This window comes from Schistocerca cancellata, chromosome 7, assembly GCF_023864275.1.
Source record: "Schistocerca cancellata isolate TAMUIC-IGC-003103 chromosome 7, iqSchCanc2.1, whole genome shotgun sequence".
Lineage (NCBI taxonomy): Eukaryota > Metazoa > Arthropoda > Insecta > Orthoptera > Acrididae > Schistocerca > Schistocerca cancellata.
In genome coordinates this window covers 394,208,138-394,231,349 of record NC_064632.1, presented here as the reverse complement: position 1 = coordinate 394,231,349, position 23,212 = coordinate 394,208,138, and the positions used below count along the sequence as shown (strand labels likewise).

General features: G+C 38.6%; 1 protein-coding gene across 1 annotated transcript in view; it reads left to right on the top strand.

Annotated features, from left to right (window-relative positions):
- LOC126092258 (cilia- and flagella-associated protein 52-like) overlaps window positions 1–18,046 on the top strand; it is a 121,940-nt gene extending 103,894 nt beyond the window's left edge. The window contains exons 11-12 of the mRNA XM_049907768.1: window positions 2,846–3,083; window positions 17,495–18,046. Of these exons, the coding sequence (XP_049763725.1) occupies window positions 2,846–3,083; window positions 17,495–17,905 (649 nt within the window). The 3' untranslated portion in view covers window positions 17,906–18,046. The remainder of the gene's footprint in view (window positions 1–2,845; window positions 3,084–17,494) is intronic.
- The last annotated feature ends 5,166 nt before the right edge of the window (window positions 18,047–23,212 follow it).

Below are 23,212 nucleotides of genomic sequence, written 5' to 3'. Positions count from 1 at the left end.
TATCATTACGATGTTGCACTGTCTCTCTCCTGAATGCTTGCACTGATTTGGTTGGGAAGGGTTTCATAAAGCCATACTATCCTCTCCTGTGGCAAGCTGCCCAACAACTGTTGTAATTGGTCTATGATGTCCTGGATACTGTTACCGGGGTGGATGGGTTTGATGTCTGACCTGATTCCACACATCTTCTATTGGAGACAAACCTGGTGTTCTTTCTGGACATGGGAGTATTTCAACTTCACATAGGCAGTTGATAGAGGCACATGCTATGTAAGGATGGGCATTGCTCTACTGAAAAATGACACTATGATACTGCCACATGAGAAAATTAATAATGCATGAGGATGCAGGATGTCTTGACATACCATTGTGCCATCAGAGTTCCCTCTGTGTCATGCTATCATTCCCAATAGTTCCCCACACCACAAATAACACTACCATGCCTCTTCAAAACATTGGAAGAATGGGATCCCTCCCCAGGCTGACACCTTACTCACTTATGATCATAATCTGGTGATCTGGTGTACTACAGAACCATAATTCATTGCTGAAAATATGATGCCATTCATCAGTAGTCCATGCTTCTCATTCACACTGAACCACTCCAGATGCAGCCATTTGTGTTGTGATGTTAATGGCAGCCGAGGCATGGGATGGTAATGCCATAGTTTGGCTGCTGCTAGTCTTTGACCAATGCTGTGGGATGACACAGAATGTTGCAGGTAGCCTACTGCTTTTCTCTGGATGACAGGGGTAGATGCAAAGGAGTTGTGACGTGCTTGGTGCACAGTACGGTGATCCTCCCTTTGAGGGTCAGACATGTTTGACCAAACCTCGACAATGAGTATGCTTGTCCACTTATCATTATGACATTGCATGCCCTTTGGCCTGGATGTTTTAACTGGTTCTTAACATCCTGGATACTGGCACTAGGATAGAGTTGACATCCAAGCTGATCTCACACATGTTCTATCTGGGACAGATCTGAGGATCTTCCTGGCCACATTATTACCTCAACATCATGCAGACATTTCATAGAGACAAGTGCCATGTATGGGTGAACATTGTCCTGTTGGAAAATGGCACCATAATACTGTTGCATAAAAGGTAACACATGAGAGTGCATGATGCCCATGATGTACTGTTGTGCCATGTGAAATCCCTTAATCACTACCAACTCTGACCCAAAATCATACTCGATGGCTTCTCACATCATGATGACAGGTTGAACGCTGCTTTGCTCTCCAAAACAATGAAATAATGGGACCTTTCCCCAAGTTTCTGCCGTACTCACAGATGATGGACAGCTGGGGTAGTACAGAAAAATAATTTATCACTGAATACAATGCAGCATCATTCATCAGCACTCGAATCTTCCCAGTCATGTCACCACTCCAAACAGCCATTTTTGTTGTGGTGTTAATGGAAATCTATGCATCGGATGGTCATTCCTTAGTTCAACTGCTGTTAGTCTCTGATTGATGGTTCAAGATGATGCAGAATGTTGCAGGGTGTTTATTTCTTTTCTGGATGGCAGGCATAGATGTGAAGGGATTATGATGTGCTTGGTGCCCAGTATGGTGATCACCCCTTGTGATGGTCAAAATGGTTGACCAGAATCTTGACAAGTAGGCTTGCCCTCATGTTGCCATGCAGTCCAACATTGGGCCACTGTCACATCTGTATATTCAACAAGTCTGGATATTGCACTATTCGACCGGCCAACCAAATGGAGAACCATAGTGAGGACTCTTTTAAACTGTTGGGTCTGATAACACCATCTCACATGTTCATGCAGCATCCTGTGCCCTCTACAGTGCTCACTCAATATCTCACTGTTTCATACCCCTTACATGCCTCATCAGGTCTGGAAACAACACTAGACATGAACAACACTAACACAACCTGGTGACCATTTTATCTGTAACAGAAAATTATAACTTTAGTCATTCATATACCTGATGATAGTGTGTGTGTGTGTGTGTGTGTGTGTGTGTGTGTGTGTGTATGAAGTGATATTGACATCTCATCAAGTCTTCTGTGTGTTTCATTTCTTCTGTCAGGCATGGTATGAAGGAGGTCACACATAATTTTAGATATAGAAGTAACAATTATTATTTTAAAATTATCTTAATTTACTTGCATTATTTGCATTTTTGTGATATTAGGTCCCTAACTGCATCCATCATTGAACCAAAATGCAAAGATAATACAGAATCCACATGTTGTTCAGTAGATGTATAAACTGAAATCCAGAAAGACCTATTGTTAAGCAGTTTCAACTAAATTACAGGATTTTCTATTGCTAGTCTACATTAGAATAATTGGCCAAGTAGGCCTACTTTCTTCCTGGGTTCTATTTTTGAAATGTTCCTATTAACTAAATACTGGAGTTGTTAAACATGACAATTTTAAAAATAAACAAGATTATGCAGATTAATGAGTGATTAAATTTCAAGTACATGTCCATGATGGACAAAACTGTGGCTCTTATTTTATATCCCTTTCAGGAGACAATATCTGTGGAATAGACTATGTTAAGGCATGAAATATGACACGAACTCCAATCACTAATGTCCAATCCTTTCACAGGATTTGCAGCAAACACACTTTGTGGGCAGTTAAAGAGGATTATATTGTTGATTAAATAAGACCATTTAGTGGTGGGCAGCCACTTCACTTACTTGTATGAAGTTGTTTTCTGTCCATGAATTATACCTGATCACAGCTTCACTACACCCAACTGGTCTTTCACTATGAGCTACACTTTATTTTATTTACCAGAATATTAAACCTTGTTCATGTGGAATTTAATTATCTTCCTAACATGCAAAGTTTGTTGCAGGTGCCTAACTCTAAAACAGGTCCTTAGTGCAAATTCAGAATTCCTGTGTGCACGTTTCATACCAAGTGATGTCCAGGTCATCACAGTAGGAGCTGATCGCAAGATCTGTTATTGGGAAGTTTTTGATGGCTCACTGATACGGACACTTGAAGGTTCAGTATCATCAGGCTTGACTTCACTTGATATTTCTCCAGATGGAAAGTCAATTGTTACATCAAGCAGTGATATGTATGTTAAGGTTGGTAAACCTATATTCTGAAAGTTTGTGGAAATATAAAACATTATATTTCCTCTACAGAGATCATAACTTTTAAATATTTTATTGTACATGATTCTCATTTTGTTTTTCTTATCTTCCTGTTGGAATTCATGAAAGAATTCTTCCTTCCTTAGCCTAATGAATTATTCCATTCTCTTTCACTTTTTCAGTCACTATCATTTACACTTTTCACATCACTTATACTCTCTTGTCTTGCTGTTAGTACTTCCACTTAGGCATATTGTGTTTGCATCCATTGAAAAGTAATCTAAAATTAGGTATCTCCATCAAACTAGGCGTTACACTATGGATAAGAGATTGTTTCATGTAATGTGATTGATTAAAATGGCATGGAAATGAGCAAAAATATATTTCAAAACATTGCTATCAATTATGTCTTATTATTATTATTTTGAGCTTTCCCTCATTACAGAGGCTTATCTCCAACATAATAATTTATTTGGAAATTACTACACACAGAATAAACGTTTTTAAACTATATTTTCAAAATATTCCTCCAGGTGTTTCGATCTTGTGTGTCCTCTTCCTCTGCACCCATTCTCCTCATTGTATGCTGTACATTTTGGAGCCAGGTGGTCATAGGTTGTCCCCTTCTTTTTCTCCCCTCCAGTTCCCACTCCAGTATCAATTTTGGTGTTCTGGCTTCCTCCATTGGTCATACTAGCCCGTACCACTGTAATTTATTCCTATCCATTATGTCATATATTCTTTCTTTTATTTCCATTCTCCTTATTATTTTGGTGTTCCTTATCTTCTCTTTCCTGGAGAGTCTTGCTGATCTTTTCCAGAAGTCCATCTCTAGAACTTGTAATTTTTTAATGTGAGTCAGGTTAATTGTCCAGGTCTCTTTTCCATACAGAACCACACTCTCTAATATAGATTTGTATATTAATTTTTTAGTTCTGCTCATTACATTCCTGCTCCATAAGACTGAGTTAAGCATCCCAATGTCCTTCTGTCTGCTACTAATTCTTTTATTGATTTCTGACTCTGATTTTCCCTCAATTTCTAAAATGGACTCCAAATAACAGAAAGTGTCCATCTTTTTGATTTTCTTTCCTTCAATGTATAGCTCATTTGAATCATTAGTGAAGCATTCTGTTTTTTGGTAACCTCCACATTTTGTGTGCTACTGCTAGTTGATTGCACATATAGTTAGCATCCTTCCCATCTTGTGCTTCGACTACTTGCTCTTCAGCAAACAATAAATGATGTAGGTAAACTCTTATTTCTAATCCCATACTATTACATTTATGAGACCATGTTCTAAGGCTAATATCTATGTAGGTATTAAATAATGATGGTGACATGGGAGAGCCCTGTAAAAGGCCTTTGCGTGTTCTAAATTTCTGTGGAAGTTTATTACCCACTTTCACTTGGCAAATGTTATCTTTCTAAATCTGTTGTATTATTTTAATCAAGGAAGGGTTTATGTTTGGCATATGTAGTGCTCTCCAAAGTAATTTTCTTGGAACAGTACCATAGGCCTACTCTTTTTCTACATCTATGGAAATTAATCCTGTATTTTTTAGTTTTTCCCTATGTTTCTCCAAAATCTGTTGTAATGTGAAAATATGGTCTACACATGATCTCCCAGCCATGAAACCACATTGTTCTTCTTGGGTTCTAAAATTATTTTCCAGTTTGTTTTTAATTACTTTCAAAAAAATTCTCGTTAATGTGTTTGTAACAGAAATTCCTTGATAGTTTGAACAAATTTTGCCATCCCCTTTCTTAAATATGGTATTAATGTAATCTAGCTTCATCTCATTGGGTATTGAATCTCCATTTATTGTTTTGTTGACGAGTTGTGTTACCAGTTTCAAAATTTTGTCACCACCATATTTCAGACACTCCAGATTGATATTGTCTGGTCCAGGTGATTTACCTTTCTTTCCTGTTCTCAATGTCTGAAGTACTTCACTTTCTAAAATCTGGATGTCATCATCTTAATGTGCATTTTCTTCCACTGTTCCTTCTTCTAGATATTCTTCTCTGTCCTCATTACTAATTTTTGGAAATACTATTCCCATTTCTTTTGTGTTATCAGTTGGACATTGGTTTTGCTTTTGCTTTTTGTATCCTGTCGAAGCCCTTTTAATACTGACCATGCTCTCCCAAATCCTAATTTGCTATTAACCTTGGCACATGTTCTTTCCCATGCTTAATTTTTTGCCATTCTTATTTTTTTCACCACTTCATTCTTTGTTTCCTTGTATATTGATCTTGTTCCTTCTGATTTATCATTCAACCACTGAAGGAATGCATTTTATTTTCCTCTAATGAGGACCTCTATGTCCATTGACCACCACTCTGCTGCACGGTTGTGGTTGCTATCTTTTTTACCCAACATCTCTGTTGCTATGATTTTCATGTCTCATAGTGTGAAACTGAATGAGTTAAAACAATTTTTTGTCTTATTTTTGAATTGTTAGTCCATAACAGAGGTAACTGTAATTACCTTTCATGGTATATTACTAGAGGGTTTCCCCTTGTTTGCCATCAATTGTGACTGCTTCTTATCTCAAATTTGTCAACATACTCTTGTTTCCACATAACAGGTCTGTAAAAGCTGACACTTCCATTTACAAGGAATTTTTTTCTCATTCTTTGGCTCATATGTGCAATTCAAACAAGCAGTAATTTCCTTTTAGCACCAGGGTTAGATATTAATGGCCATACACTTAATGAAGCACAGTGTGTTATATTCCTTGGGATCCGTCTTAAAAATTAAAGTGGAATCAACACGTCAATAAACTAACCAAGAAGCACAGATCCTCATGTTATGCCATTAGAAGCATCTCTCATTGTGTTGAGCTTAAAATAAGACTGTTAGATTATTGGATCAGTTACCGTAGGACATTTTCACTTCCTATTGTCTTATGGAACTGTATTCTGGAAGAGTGCACCAAAAGCAAAACTACATCTACATCTATATTCCACAAGTCACTATGAGCTGCATGGAAGAGGGTAAGTCCCATTGTACCTATTATTAGGGTCCTCACATTCCATTCACATATGGATTGCATGAAGAATGATTGTTTGAATGCTTTTGTGCTTGCAGTATTATTCTAATTTTATCCTCATGATACATATGTTAGGAATACAGAGGGATTGTAGTATATTCCTAGTGTCATCATTTAAAGCCTTTTCTTGAAATTTTGTTAAGAGACTTTCTTTGTATCTATCTTTAAGAGTCTGTGACTTCAGTTCCTTCAGTATCTGTGAGACACTTTCCATGGAGCAAACAAACCTCTGACATTCACACTGTACTTCTCTGTATACATTCAGTATCCCCTGTTAGTCCTATATGGATGGGTCCCACACATTTGAGCAGTATTCTGGAATCAGCCACACAAGTGATTTGTAAGCAGTCTCCTTTGCAGACTGATTGCACTTCCACAGTATTCTACCAATAAACTGAAATCTACCATCTGCTTTACCTAAAGTGAGCCTATGCGATTATTCCATTTCATACCCCTATGGAGTGTTACAACCAAGTATTTGTATGGATTGGCTGATCCCAACAGTGGCTCACTGATATTATAGTCATAGGATACTACATTTTTTTAGTTTTGTGAAATGCATAGTTTTACATTTCTGAACATGTAAACCAGTTGTCAGTTTTTGCATCACTTTGAAATCTTATCAAGATCTGATTGAATATTTATGCAGCTTCTTTTAGACCATATTTCATCACATATAACTGCATCATCTGCAAAAGTCTGAGATTACGATTGATATTTAATGCAAGGTCATTAATATACAACATCAACAGCAACAGATCCAACACACTTGCCTGGGGCACACCCAAAGTTACTTCTACATATTTGACAGACTCTCCATCCAAAAAAACATGCTGTGTTCTCTCTACCAAAAAGCCCTCAGTCCAGTCACAAAATTTCACTTGATTTCCCATGTGATCGTACTTCTGGCAGTAAGTGTGGTTATGGTAGTGACTCAAATGCTTTTCAGAAATTAATGAATATTGCATCTACCTGACTGCTTTGATTCAAAACTTTCAATATGTCATGTGAGAAAAGTGCAAGTCAGGTCTTGCATGATAAAGGTTTTTGGAACCCACAGTGGGGGCATTGAGGAGGTCATTCTCTTCAAGATACCTCATTATGTTTGAGCTCAGAATACGTTATAAGATTCTGCAACAAATCAGTGTCAAGTATGCTGGATGTTAGTTATGTGGATCTCTTCTGCTACCCTTCCTGTAGATGGGTGTGACCTCTGCTTTTTCCAAAAGCTGGGGCAGTTGTGTGTTTAGATATGGATCTCTTCTGCTACCCTTCTTGTAGATGGGTGTACTCTCTGCTTTTTTCCAGAAGCTGGGCATGGTTGTTTGTTCAGGATCTGTGACAGGGCTAACAGCTGCAGTTTCAATATAGTATCTGATAGGAATTCCTTCAAGCTCTGGAGCTCTGCTACATTTTAACAATTTCAGCTGTTTCTAAACACTACTCACACTAGTAATTATTTCATTCATCTTTTCAGTGGTATGAAAATTAAATTGGAGCATTTCTCCTGGGTTTTCCTTTGTAAAGGAACATATGAAAATGGAGTTAAGCATTTCAGCTCTTGCTTTGATACCCTCAATTTCAGTTGCTGTCTCATTTGCTTGGGAGTGGACATTAACTCTGGTGCTACTAACAACGTTCACATATGACAGAATTTTTTTGGGTTTTGTGAAATATCATTCAACAATACTCTGTTACAACAGTCGCTGAAGCCATCATGCATTTTTCTCATGACAGCCAAATGCATTTCATTCAATATCTCTCTACCTATAGCCTTATAATTTTTTTACATGTATTATGCAGTAATCTGTTTCTTTACCATTACTGTAAATCATAGAGAGTCACTCCCATTATAAACTGTTATATTGGATACATATCTGTCCAGTGCATATTCAACAATTCTTTTAAACTGGAGCCTTAGTTCCTCTACATGCTCCTGCCCTTTGGTGAAAGATTCAAGTTCCTCACTGAGATATGACACTACTGATTTTTTTATCTAGTTTACTGAAAAGTTATATCTTTCTGCTTATTGTAATTGTCCTTTGTCCTTTGTAATTTTGGTAATCAGTGTCACTACAACAACATCATGGTCACTGATACTTTATTTATTTATTTAGATTTTTTTTGCATGGAGTCATCAATATGATGGCTTTTTCAAACAAGTACAGTTACAAATGTAAAAATACATTTAGATCTTAGCCTTACAGGTAAAAAATAAATGGAAATGTCGTGTGGCTAGGGCCTCCCGTCGGGTAGACCGTTCGCCTGGTGCAGGTCTTTCGATTTGACGCCACTTCGGCGACCTGTGCATTGATGGGGATGAAATGATGATGATTAGGACAACACAACAACCAGTCCCTGAGCGGAGAAAATTTCCGATCCAGCCGGGAATCAAACCCGGGCCCTTAGGATTGACAGTCTGTCACGCTGACCACTCAGCTACCAGGGTGGACCTGAAGTAAACAGTAAATTGATGCTTGTCAAAATATATTTCTTCTTACATATATTAGGTAATATAGCCAATTATTTTTTATACAATATTTTACAGCTCTTAAACTTAACCGTTTAAAAGTTGTTGAATGAATAGAGATGCTTTTCTATTAAGAATTCTTTTAGTTTTGGTTTTAATTGATTTTTATTACTGTTTTTCGTGGATTCTGGCAGTCTATTATACCAAATCAGTCCATTAGTACATGGGCTCTGCTCCATCATTTTTAATCTTGTTCTTTGTCACTAGTAATTCTCTTTGGACCTGGTGTTGTGGTCATGTAAATCACTACATTTAGTTACTTCAGTTTTCTGTGAGACATAAAAAGTAATTAATTTATAAAGATACAAAGATTATACTATACAGTATTTAAGATGGGGACAGATTGTTCCATAATGCACAGTTTTCAATGGGCACCATTTTGGACAGTTGTCTAAGAAGATAAAGCCCATTGCTGACTTTTTTTACATACAGCATTAATGTGGCTAATCCAAGGGAAGTTTGAATTCAGATGGACCCCCTAGAAATTTACGCTCATTTGCTTACTCTGCCACTATGCTGTATACCTCATTTACACATGATTGATGTGAGCTGCCAGTTGTAAATATTAGCATCTATGATTTATTTACATTGACCTTTAATCCTTGTGCATGAAAACACACTCCTGGAAATTGAAATAAGAACACCGTGAATTCATGTCCCAGGAAGGGGAAACTTTATTGACACATTCCTGGGGTCAGATACATCACATGATCACACTAACAGACCCACAGGCACATCGACACAGGCAACAGAGCATGCACAATGTCGGCACTAGTACAGTGTATATCCACCTTTCGCAGCAATGCAGGCTGCTATTCTCCCATGGAGACGATCGTAGAGATGCTGGATGTAGTCCTGTGGAATGGCTTGCCATGCCATTTCCACTTGGTGCCTCAGCTGGACCAGCGTTCGTGCTGGACGTGCAGACCGCGTGAGACGACGCTTCATCCAGTCCCAAACATGCTCAATGGGGGACAGATCCGGAGATCTTGCTGGCCAGGGTAGTTGACTTACACCTTCTAGAGCACGTTGGGTGGCACGGGATACATGCGGACGTGCATTGTCCTGTTGGAACAGCAAGTTCCCTTGCTGGTCTAGGAATGGTAGAACGATGGGTTCGATGACGGTTTGGATGTACCGTGCACTATTCAGTGTCCCCTCGACGATCACCAGTGGTGTACGGCCAGTGTAGGAGATCGCTCCCCACACCATGATGCCGGGTGTTGGCCCTGTGTGCCCGGTCGTATGCAGTCCTGATTGTGGCGCTCACCTGCACGGCGCCAAACACGCATACGACCATCATTGGCACCAAGGCAGAAGCGACTCTCATCGCTGAAGACGACACGTCTCCATTTGTCCCTCCATTCACGCCTGTGGCGACACCACTGGAGGCGGGCTGCACGATGTTGGGGCATGAGCGGAAGACGGCCTAAAAGTGTGCGGGACCGTAGCCCAGCTTCATGGAGATGGTTGCGAATGGTCCTCGCTGATACCCCAGGAGCAACAGTGTCCCTAATTTGCTGGGAAGTGGCGATGCGGTCCCCTACGGCACTGCGTAGAATCTTACAGTCTTGGCGTGCATCCGTGCGTCGCTGCGGTCTGGTCCCAGGTCAACGGGCACGTGCACCTTCCGCCGACCACTGGTGACAACATTGATGTACTGTGGAGACCTCACGCCCCACGTGTTGAGCAATTCAGCGGTACGTCCAACCGGCCTCCCGCATGCCCACTATACGCCCTCGCTCAAAGTCCGTCAACTGCACATACGGTTCACGTCCACGCTGTCACAGCATGCTACCAGTGTTAAAGACTGCAATGGAGCTCCGTATGCCACGGCAAACTGGCTGACACTGACGGCGGCGGTGCACAAATGCTGCGCAGCTAGCGCCATTCGTCGGCCAACACCGCGGTTCCTGGTGTGTCCGCTGTGCCGTGCGTGTGATCATTGCTTGTACAGCCCTCTCGCAGTGTCCGGAGCAAGTATGGTGGGTCTGACACACCGGTGTCAATGTGTTCTTCTTTCCATTTCCAGGAGTGTATGAACGGAATTCTGGTATCCCATTAGTTGCTGAAAATTTCAGTTCCTCACAACTTTCACCATGAAATAAAATTGAGGTGTCATCAGCAAAATTTACAATGTGCAAATTAATGGGTGTGCAATGTCATTAATATATGCTAAAAAGAGGAAAGGTCTAAGTATTGATCCTTGAGGGACTCTGTGTGTCATTGTTTCACTTGGTGGGTTTAAAAGTTAAGATCTTATTGTTAATTTGATGTGTAAGTTTGGTGCACTGTTTCTGATTCATCAGATAGGTGTATTTCATTGATGCATCACTGATATTGGTACGCCTGCAGATTTTTTAAGAGAAGCTCATGGTTTACTGAGTCAAAAGCTTTGCTCAGGTCAAGGAATATTCCGGTTGTGAGCAGCCCCTATTCTATATTGCTATGTACTACATGGAAGAAACTGGTAACAGCAGTGGTCATGCTTAGGCTTTCCTAAACCTGTGCTGTGAATCAGTAAACATTACGTGTCTTGAGAAACATGTTGTGCGTTGTAATAGGAAAACTGTTTCAAATATTTTACTGAAGGTAGGGATTAGTGATACGGTATCAATCTATAATTTGAAATTTCTTCTTTACTTCCCTTCTTATGGATTGGCTTTATTATACTTATTTTTCAGATATTTGGGCATACTCTTTCATTAATACTACAGCTAATAAGATAGGTAAGGGGTTTAGTTCTTTAGCTTTTGTATTGTGTTAAATATTTCCTCTTGGTTCACCTCCATAAATTCAAGTTCTATACCATCCGTGACATCATTTGGTGTGCTAGGCTGTAGATCTATACTAGGCGGTGGTTGGTCAAAAGGAGAGATAAAACACTTACTGATTAAATAACATATTTCATTTGGATCTTTCACTAGATGGTCCTTGCATCTAATGCTAACTCATTCACTCTGTCCCTTGCTGGTGGCTTTACGATGTTTATTGATGAGTCTCCAAGATGCCTTACCTATGTTGACTAAACGCTCTATTACATCATTGTTTATCTGTTTCCTCAAGTGTAAAAGGTCTGTCTTAAAAATTTTTTTGGCCCAATTGTACTTTTCCATTAATATATGATGTCTGGGATGTACAAAGCGTTGTGCAAGTAGACAGTTTGTCCTCCACACTCTTCTGACAAGTATATATACACAATGCCAAAGCCAGAACTCAATAAATATCCACCACCAGCTACCTTTACTGATTCTTCACATTCAGTGAAAGTGATGAATTTATCATGGTGGTAAGTCATGTGGTCCGTTACTCCAGTGTCCAGAACCCATACATCATTTCTTTTGTTTTCACGGAAAGTGGTGTACATCGCATGTGAATACACAATAGTGTCCTAAAAAATGGTTCAAATGGCTCTGAGCACTATGGGACTTAACAGCTGAGGTCATCAGTCCCCTAGAACTTAGAACTACTTAAATCTAACTAACCTAAGGACATCACAGACATCTATGCCTGAGGCAGGATTCGAACTTGCGACTGTAGCGGTCGCGCGGTTCCAGACTGAAGTGCCTAGAAACGCTCGGCCACTCCGGCTGGCAACAGTGTCCCACAAGGTTGCACTTAATTCCCTTGTAGCATGACATTTCATGTTATTGCGTTTCGCTGTCAGTAATGCACTTTTGCTAGTGGTTAACACGACAGAATTTGAGGATGTTTTACCTGCTTCCTATCTCTGGTTTACTTGTTTGTCATTTGAAACATTATCACCAAATTGTAGACAGTCTCTTCCAATGTGTCCATACTCCTGACAACAAAAACATTGTGGACCATGGTGATAAGTTTTCTCATAACTGCTGTGACTGTTATCACACTGGTTGTTTCCACAGCCTCATCCCCTTTGAATACTTCTGCCATGCTTCATTAGTTGCGGTTATCCGCTTCTTAATGCTAAAACTTTTAATGGCCTCACTTCACTTTCACATTTCATGTTAGTAAGCCATCTTTCTTCTTCCAAAATATGGCTTTTGAACTTCTTAAGTGAGAAATCCGACTCATCACATTGCACACTTCTCGCAAAATCTCGTACTCTAAAGGTAGACCCATCAAGGTATGCACAGCTGCTTGCTTGTCTGATAATTCAATGCCAGAACCGTGAACTTTGAACAGAAGTGCATTGTGTCTTGTACGGTAATCTAACATTGATGCATCTGCTTTCTTATCAATGTTTGCGTATTCCTTTAATGCACGCATTCCATCCCGCAAATCAAAATGTGTATCTTTCAGTGCATACCATATCTCTTTCACTGTTTTGCAGTCTTGTATATTGTCAAGTGAATTATCAACTACTCTTGTTAGTAGAATACCCATCACCCTTTCATTTGCTTTCCGTTCGTCCACTGTGGATGTATTTCCCATGCGAGGATTGATAGCACACAAACACTGTATGCTTATGAGAATCCCTTTAATTATTTGTGACCAGTGACTGTAATTATCTGCATTCAACAGTTCAATTTTATGCTCATCCACCATGTTAGTGCTTTAAATATATCATGCAGTAAAGAAAGACTTTCCATTCGTAATTTTCCACTTATTCTCAAGGAATTCAGTCGCGCCTATCACTTTCACACTGATTTCTTAATTTTACTTACAAATCCTCCTTGCAATCTGCAAAAAGGGAGAAGTTTACACATTCTGAACAGTTCAAACATTTCCACAGCTTGTCTTTGTTGAGGTGTCACCTTCACTCCCTGTCACTGTAGACTGGCAATTCTGGGCCCATAACCTGTTAATCTTCTTTTGAGGAGGGCAGGGAGCAGACACAGATGCACGGCACATCACTTGAGCACATTTTATTTTCACTGAATACACTACACATGTACGGACTGAATCCCACCAATTTCAATACATTCACAAGGAAGTAAATGTCAAAGAATGCACAAGTGGAAGACAGTCCACATCACTGCCAAATATGACTGTTTTCTGGTACTGTTTTACTGTTTTCACTAGACCACAAACTTTTTTCACTTAAGAGTTTTTTGTTTTCTTGTTTCAGGAATCCATTTCTTTCTTGAGGTTTTCAATATCACTATTTAATAACTCGATAATTTCGTTTTTTGTGTGTACCCTGTTGAGAAGATCTCCACGTTCGTCATGCACACAGTCACCACAGGTCCATCAAATATCGACAGTTACGAACTTCAGATTTATGTTCGCACACCTCTCATGTAACCAGAAGTTGCACTTCACACACAGGGTGCCCTTCATAACACGTTTTTTACATTTTTTACATGATGAGTTTTTATAAAATTGCTTTTCTGCTGAGACTGATACAGCACTGCACTGACCTACAGGCACTATCTTGCTTTTTCAATGTAGACATCCTCAAGGAGGTAAGGCCTATTTAGATCCAATATATTCTCATCATGAGTAGCGTTCCTAACTGTCTGTCCTCGGAAGGTTTTTTAGAGAGGGCATTTAGTAACATTTCCCCAACTATCTTATGACAGCTACTGCAAACAAAAGTGTACTTTTCCCAATTAATTTTTAGGTGATTAAAGTCTCCACCAATGATTACAGTATGACTGGGGAACTTACACACAAATAAACTGAAGTTTTCTCTAAAGTTTTCAGTTACGTAAGGACATGACCCTAGTGGGCAATAGAAAGATCCAATTATTATTTTATGCCCACCCCTGATTTTGAGTCTGGCCCAAGCAATCCCACATGCCACTTCAATTTCTGTCTAATGCACATTCAGCAGAAGTGAGGAGTGAGATTGTTGTGTATAGCAGGTAACAGTACATCTCACAGAAGGATTCTGAAGACTCTTGGAATTCCTACACTCAAGTCCCAATACAGTTACACCCTAATGGTTTTCGTTGCTGACAATGAAAACTGGTTTCTGCTGAACTGTGACACACATACTCACAGTACAACACCACAAATAATTTTTGGATAGACATTGCCTCCTCGTCCAGGTTTCAGAATGAAGTTGTGTACTCTGTTGATGAGATCCTCAATAAGTTCACAGTTACATAAAGCAAGAAATTAGCAATCCATACTATCTCAAAAGAAATTATAAAACATACATCATTAGCTACTATTTCTGCAAATGATCTTTATATCTGGAGTCATTGACTGAAAAGTACTGTTAGCTCTCTGGAAAGCAACAGTGTTTTTTATAAAGCTGTGTGACAAATAATAATGTACTGTGAACAGGACTCAGTATTTCTTCTTCTTCTTCTTTTTCATCATCATCATCATCATCATCATCTTGAACTCTTTCCAGCTCCAAGCTGTGTCTGTCTGGAATGTAAACCTCACCACCTAGTCCTGTTTTCCCACCATCTTTCTGTATTCGGTCTGATCCAGGCCTTGTCTCTTTTTACAACAGACTCCTTCACACCTTTCAGCCATCTATCCCTTGGTCTTCCTGTTGGTTGTTTCTTCACATCTCCATACCACGCATCTTCTTGGGAATCTTCTTATTTTCCATTCTCTTTAAGTGCCTGTACCATATTACATTCTCTTTAAGTGCCTGTACCATATTAGACACAATTTTTATATCTTGCTCTCCTCTTTCACTTTTTCCCTTACCCTTTCATTCCACGTCCTGTCTCACCTTGTTACTCCTGTCCTGCCAGGCTAATAACAGTTCGCAGGAATGCGTCTGCCAGTCTGCCACATTATTCTCATTTCTTTCATTTTCCCCTGTCACACATCCCAAGTACTTGACATTTTCCACCTCCTTTAGTTGTCCACCTCCAATCCTTAAAACACTAGTTGATCCATATTTCTTTGTAGTTGTAACCAGGATCTCAAATTTGAAACTTCCTGGCAGATTAAAACTGTGTGCCCGACCGAGACTCGAACTCGGGACCTTTGCCTTTCGCGGGCAAGTGCTCTACCAACTGAGCTACCGAAGCACGACTCACGCCCGGTCTCACAGCTTCACTTCTGCCAGTATCTCGTCTCCTACCTTCCAAACTTTACAGAAGCTCTCCTGCGAACCTTGCAGAACTAGCACTCCTGAAAGAAAGGATATTGCGGAGACATGGCTTAGCCACAGCCTAGGGGATGTTTCCAGAATGAGATTTTCACTCTGCAGCGGAGTGTGCGCTGATATGAAACTTCCTGGCAGATTAAAACTGTGTGCCCAACCGAGACTCGAACTCGGGACCTTTGCCTTTCGCGGGCAAGTGCTCTACCAACTGAGCTTCTGTAAAGTTTGGAAGGTAGGAGACGAGATACTGGCAGAAGTGAAGCTGTGAGACCGGGCGTGAGTCGTGCTTCGGTAGCTCAGTTGGTAGAGCACTTGCCCGCGAAAGGCAAAGGTCCCGAGTTCGAGTCTCGGTCGGGCACACAGTTTTAATCTGCCAGGAAGTTTCATATCAGCGCACACTCCGCTGCAGAGTGAAAATCTCATTCTGGATCTCAAATTTGTTTACGTTAAATTTCATTCCATACTATTTCACAGTTTCTTCCAAATCATCCAGCTGTTCCTGAATCTTCTCTATCCTTGTTTACCCATATCATCATGTCATCTGCAAACACTATTGCTTTCATCTTGTCTTTTCCAGTTTTTCCTGCAACATTAGTTATTATCTCACAATGGAGAGGAGATATAACAATGCACAGCCCTGTTTTACATCATTTGTTTACTGGAACCAATCTATCCTTTCATTTCCCACTTTCACACAACTCAGACTTCCTCATTACATCTACTTCACTCTGTCTGTTGTCTCTTTTTCCACTCCCTTCTTTCCTTGTGTTTCATAGACCTTCCTTCTATACTGGTTATCACATACCTTTTCTATATTGAGAAAGACCATCACAAGGTCTCCCGTAAATTCCTTGTGGTGCTGATGGAGCTATCTCACTGCAAATAAGAGTCAACAGTTGACCCAAGTGAAGCTGTGATATGCCTAGAAAGCCACTAGTGGATCAACAACCAGCTTTCAGCAATGGAACTAGCTTCAAAATGGATGATATTTTTCAAATAAAATATCTTTTTAATCTGTAAAAACGGATTCCCAAACTTGAGACTCAGTATTTACAGAAGTAAACAGATATTTTCTTCAGAAGAAAAAGAAGCTTTGTAATCAAGTAAATATTAAGCCACTAATAGCAGATAAGCAGCAGCTATATCATAAAACATACTTTTTTTTCGAAATGGTAGCTTTCTTACTAATTTACTGGATTAAATTTAGATGGTCTAAGTGTGAATAGCATTAACCATTATAGTGTTTGTAGTGAAAAATATTTAACAGCCTTCATATAGTGTTTGTAGTGAAAAATATTTAACAGCCTTCATGCACTGTAACTGATACCCAAATTATTTATTACAGCAAAAATGCCTTTCCAGCTTACCTAAAGTTCAAGAATAATACAGAACTGACAGCAGAAACAAAACCAATCTCTCATTATAGAGAATTATTTTTCCCTATGCAGAAAAATCATCAATGATAGATTAATCAGTATTCTTAATATAGCAGAAAGCTTGAATTTCTATGGTGGCTTGGCTTATGTTAATGTATACCTTGACACATTCCACAAACCTGAAGGTATTCCTTCTTTATGACATTTGTGGAACATGAAGCATATGTGAATAATGAATTTGAGAGACTGGATTTGTTTCTTTTGTCAATTCTGTATTATTCTTGCACTTTAGGTAAGCTGAAGAGACATCTTTTTTGCTGTAATAAATAGTTTGTGGAGTATCAGTTACAGTGTGTGAAGGCTGTTAAATATTTTTCACTACAGTTTACTTGTTCTCATAAGTACTAACTTATGTCATAAGAAATCATGTATTTCAGCTTTGGAAGTACAAAGAAGGAATCTCAACTGATATTGGCAGGGGGCATGCAGCAGTCATAACTGCTGTACGCTTTTCACCCGATGGTAGCTACATTGTGAGTGTGAGTGCAGATGGAGGAATATTTCGCTGGAAGTGCCCACCTTCGCAGCCAGACGATGATGTTGACAGAGAGAGCATTTCCAGCAGAATGTCGTCACTCAGCTCTAGGAGCCAAGACAAAGTCACTTCAATAAAGTCAGCTCAGCAAAAAGTCTCTCATATGGAGGAAAATGGTCAGAGTAATTTAAAATCAGTCGTTGAGAAACCAACAGAACACAACATTAATGCCAGGGATCAGAAGACAAGGAACAAAGGAGTGAAGGGATGTTCTTCTAGAGCTAATCAATTACTTAATAAACAGAAGAATTAATGATGTTCATCCAGCTCTGGCATTCCATTCAGCTGCTACATCTCCTCCACTTTCACATTCAACTTGCTCATCAAACCAACATAACTAGCCAAGTGGTATGCATCTTTTCATTCATAACATGTGTTTTTGTGCCATATATATTATTCAAATCAATGGAAGCTACAATTACAAATAATATAAAATAAAAAACATTCATATTGGTTTAATACAAATCAGATAGCTGTCAAATTGTATTATATCTCCAATTTGGTATCTGTCTTTTTATTTATTTATTTTTTATTTTATAAGAATTGTTGCAATTACCCATGCAAGGCCACAGTTCTCTTTTCCAAATAAACTGTAAATTCCATGAGTAATATACTGCACTTCACTCATTATTAACAGAATTTTAAACGTGGTTGCACTTCAGCAGTGGTGCACTTAGAAACTTGATAGGATTGGAATGTAACAGCCAACCAGTTGCAGAATTAAGGGTTTATTAACCCTTTACTATGATGTAAATGGACATATTTAACAAATTATTACAACAACCGAAGGTAGTAGTGATTTAGAGCTTTGTTGTAATAGAATAAAACACAAGGGTCATTGGATCCAGCTGATATTAAGAATGGCTTCATTGTAAAACATTTTAAAATCTACATCTATAACTATGTGACCACTATGCAATTCAAACTTAAGTGACTGGCAGGGGGTTCTTCAAACCAGCTTCAGACTATTCAGACTATTTCTCTAATGTTCCACTATCTAACAGTACATGAGAATAATGAACACTTAAATCTTTCTGATGAAGCTCTAATTTCTTTTGTTTTACTGTGATTTGTAGGCTGGCGACAACTAAATATTTTTACATTCAGAGGAGAAAGTTGGTGATTGAAATTTCTTGAAAAGATCTCACCACAATGAAAAACATTTCTATTTTAGTGATTGCAGTCCCAACTCACTTATCACACCTGTGACACTAGTGAGCTATTATTACCTGGTGCCCTGTTATGTCATCCAACAGCCACCACAGGCACCATATCACACTAACACACAAAATGAGATCACCTACTGGATTTGTGGAGAAGGTAGTAGCCCTTGAACGACAGGAGTGCAGATAAGGGTAAAATCGTTTTGTAAAATGCTGAAAATATACATTTCGTGGAGATGTGTGCTGTGGCAGAGATGTCATATGGAAACTGAAAATTCATTGATGGAGTTAATCATGGTTAAAGTTAACCAAAGTTAGAGATTGATTATCTTGATTTAATCATGGCAGCACATTTTGATGTTTTGGATGGGATCGAGGATGAAGAATTGTTATATATTTACCATGTAAATTGTCATCATATTAGTTTACTTGTGGTAAGAGGAAAACAGAAAGTTTGAGGAGAGATTCTGTCTTTCAAAATAAACAGTATGTGGTTAATAAGCCATACATACAATAGGTCAGAATTTCCTGCTATCAAAATAACCTGATCCCATCAATGGATGAACTTTTAATGACATTAAGGGCGTGTGAAACTGGCACATTTAATATAGTAATTGGTGACAGTGCTCATGTACATATTACAACATGGCAAATAATTATTAGTGAAGTATCGGTGATCATTGCAGCAGTGTCACCTCAATACATAAAGTTTCCATCTTGTACTGCATTACACTGTGTGATAGTTGGTTTTAGCATACTGGCTAGATTTCCTGGAGTCATAGATACAGTGGATTGTACTCAGATAAGAGTTAAATCTCTTGGGGGATGTAACACAGAGCTTTTCCACAATAGAATTTTTTTTTTTTCATTTAACTGCCAAACCATCAGTGACCACAATTTATTAATACAGGATACTGTGGCTCAGTGGCTTGGTTCTGTGCACAACAGTACAATATTTTGTAAATCCTCTTGCTGAGCCCAGTTTGAAAGTGGAGAAACACCAGTAGGTCATCCACTCGGAGACAGTGGCTATGCACACAGACCAAACCCATTGACACCACTTTCAAATCCGCAAAGTGAAGCAGACCACCAATACAACACGTCTCACACTACAATAAAGAACACTGTGGGAGACAGTAGGGTTTGTGGAAGAGAAGGTTCCCATGTTATCCATCAAAATGAAGTGCCATTCACAAAAACCAATGGTAATTATAGAGAGTACAGCTGTCTTGCATAGTATTGCAAGGAGCACAACCAAGGAAGAGCCACCAGAAGATCCAGAAATTACGCAGCTGCTGAGGCTGTTACATACTGAGAGAGGACCAGACATTGAAGATAACTAACCATTACCTCCGTGTCAACAAATATATCATGATGACACCTTGCCAGGGTGAGCAGTTTGCTGCAGTATAACTAAAGAATATTTTCACATGTAAATAATTTTATATTAAATTATTGTTGTGTAAAAGCAACAAAATGTTGAAGTAGTCATTAAACACAAACGTAAAAGTTTCAGAATCAGTAAATTTATTTGTAATGACATAGGACTTACAGTAAAATTAAATTGTTAACTTGAAAATGATATAAAAGTGACAAAATATAAAGAATTAAATAGTTGCATTTTCCTCCTCCAGTATTTAATTTTCAGAGTGCAAATATTTTTAAATTTTTTATTCTCATTTCCATAAGGTGCTCTGTTATCATCATTTCCAGCGGTTGCTTGAGTACTTCAACCCTCTTCCACAACACACTGTCCATTGAAGGTGAAGAAGTTGCTTTGGGTTATGGGGGCATTTGCCACTGATCCCACCTAGATGGTGTTGCTGCACTAACTGAAGCTTGGAGGAGGGATTCTGCAGGATTATCCACAATAATCTCAAGTAGTAGTATATTTTCCATTCCTTGAAGATTAATTGTAGTACTGTGGATGGAGGTACTGTTGGCATCCTCAACTGCTGCTTCTTCAACCACATCTACATTAAAATCCATTATGACATTGTATTGTGAGTCTGAATGAAATGGGTTTTCAAGGTGGTTCAGTGATGAACCAACTATTTCCAGCAGTTTTACATCATGTGGATTTGTTTTTCTTTTAACTGACTTCCTCCCTCGTGTCTCTTCTGCTAGGTCCTTCCTCAGTCTTCTTTTCATGTTATCATAGCCAAGTTCCCAATCTATTAGGAATTCTTTGCATTAGGGCTACAACTAAAGTGATTACATTTTGTAGTCAATGGTATTATTTTTGGGTAAAAGTTTACCGACAGTGTTGGTGGAATTTGCATGGTGTATTCTTGTTGACAGTGACCATTAAATGTTGGGAATTGAGGTCGATATTCTTCACAAAACTGAGCGAGATAAAATAAATAATAAATAATTAACGTTAGTTGCCAATACGAATACAAACGAAACAACCACTGACACCGTAGGTACACTTTGACCTCTCTTTGTGTTCTGTGTATCCTGACTTTTTATTGCAGTGTTAATCTAAGCGCCATGAGAAATAGTGTTTTCATATACATTATTAACAGAGTGTAGAAAAATTTCCGTTACCAGTCACATTGTATGTGCACTTTCCTTTGTAACACATTGAGTTAACCATACTCAAACTCTAGTTAGCTAAATGTGTTTTGTTAACCTGCATTTGACATTGGTGCAGTACAGTCACAACTTAATCATGGTTAAGTTTTAACCATGATTACAGGCACTCTGTTATCTTTTTAACTGATGATGGTACAGTCAGACCTGTGGATCATAAAGATTGGCAGCTGTGATAGCAGGCATGAAGTGAAACTGTAGTGCGTGAACTTTCTTTTAAATTTACATCTTACAGTGTACAGCCAACTTCTAATAATCTTGTAATGTTAACTGGAGAACTAAACTCATTTTTCCCATCTCTGTTTCTTCCATCGAGCCTAAAATGACACTTTTATGTGGTGGAGGACACAAAGTACAGTGAGCATATGATGTCCGGCTCATAAGAAAAGCAGTAAGTGCAATGATGACAGGGCATAAAAAATTTAAAAAAAACGATTTGTCAAAAATATGTTCATTTTGTAGCTCACATCTTTCTGAAGAGTTTTGGGCATACAACAAATATGGTTGAAGAAATGTAAAGCATGTTATTTGGTCTTGAGTGTGTCAAAGTGCAGTGTCATGACTCTCCACACAGCATTCTTCTGTTGCACATCACTGTATTTCACTCTGTGGAACTCAAATGTGTATGTTTAGTGATGGAAGCCATGAAGCCTATATTGAGGACAGTGGAAGCTAAAATGTCATTATGAAATGTCATATTCATGATCTATGAAACAAGGATTAACGTATGTATGTATGTATGTATCCTGTGGTGCCTCTCCTGTTCCCAGTCGGCCAGTATGACATCCTATTTGCCTTTAAAAAAAAAAAAAAAAAGAAAAAAGAAAAAAAAAAAAAAAAAAAAAAAAACCCTCACAATTAATACTGGGTGGAATTATTTGTGACTGTGAGAATAAAAATGTCTTAGAAAATTTCCACTCTTTGCCTATTGGCTAATAACTTTCTCTTTTGTGTGATATAAAATTAAATATAGGAAATATGAAACCAGTAAAGACAAGAGACAATCAAGACAGCACCCATTTCTTCAATGCTTAGGTCCAAGCATCTTTTTTCTCTAATCTTGCTACAGCTTTCCAAAGTGTGCTTTCCTTTCTGCGAAAGAATATACCACCTCATCATTGTTCATCAAACTTTTTACTAGATGAAAAATCAAAATGTCATTGTCTAATACTATAGGAACTGTTAACACAAATAGTACCGAAGATAGGTGTGGTTTCTCAATTTGATGACGTCTGTTTTGTCACTGTCTGCTAGATAAAATGCAATAGGCATTCCCAGTATTGTAGCTATTGTAGCACACTCCAAATAAGCAAGATTATTTTGGCACAAATGGTCATATTTATGTACCTCATGTACATAAATAACACAACAGAACATAATTCATGAACTTTTTTTATTTCGGAAGAAAGATGCTGCCAAAAAGTTTAATATTTTACTAGTCTTTTCAATCACTGTATTTGCAAGTGGAATAGGAAAGGGAATGATTAGATGTGTTACAGGATACCCTCCACCACACACCATATGATGGCTTGCGAAGTAAGCATATAGATGTATCTTCAGTCAGTCTAATTTAATATGACAGTTAATTTGCTTTATAAGCACACAAAACTCACAAAGAATGTTGTCTTTTATTTATCGACAAAATGAGATGCAGAACTTCTGTTGCTGACTGACTCTGCAGAAACTTTATCAGTAGCCCCTAATTTTCTCACTGCAGTCACTTCACGAGACGTATGTGACAGGTTATAATATGTTTGCCGACAGCAGTTAGAAGAAATGGTGTAGAGCTCACTTTTCAACTC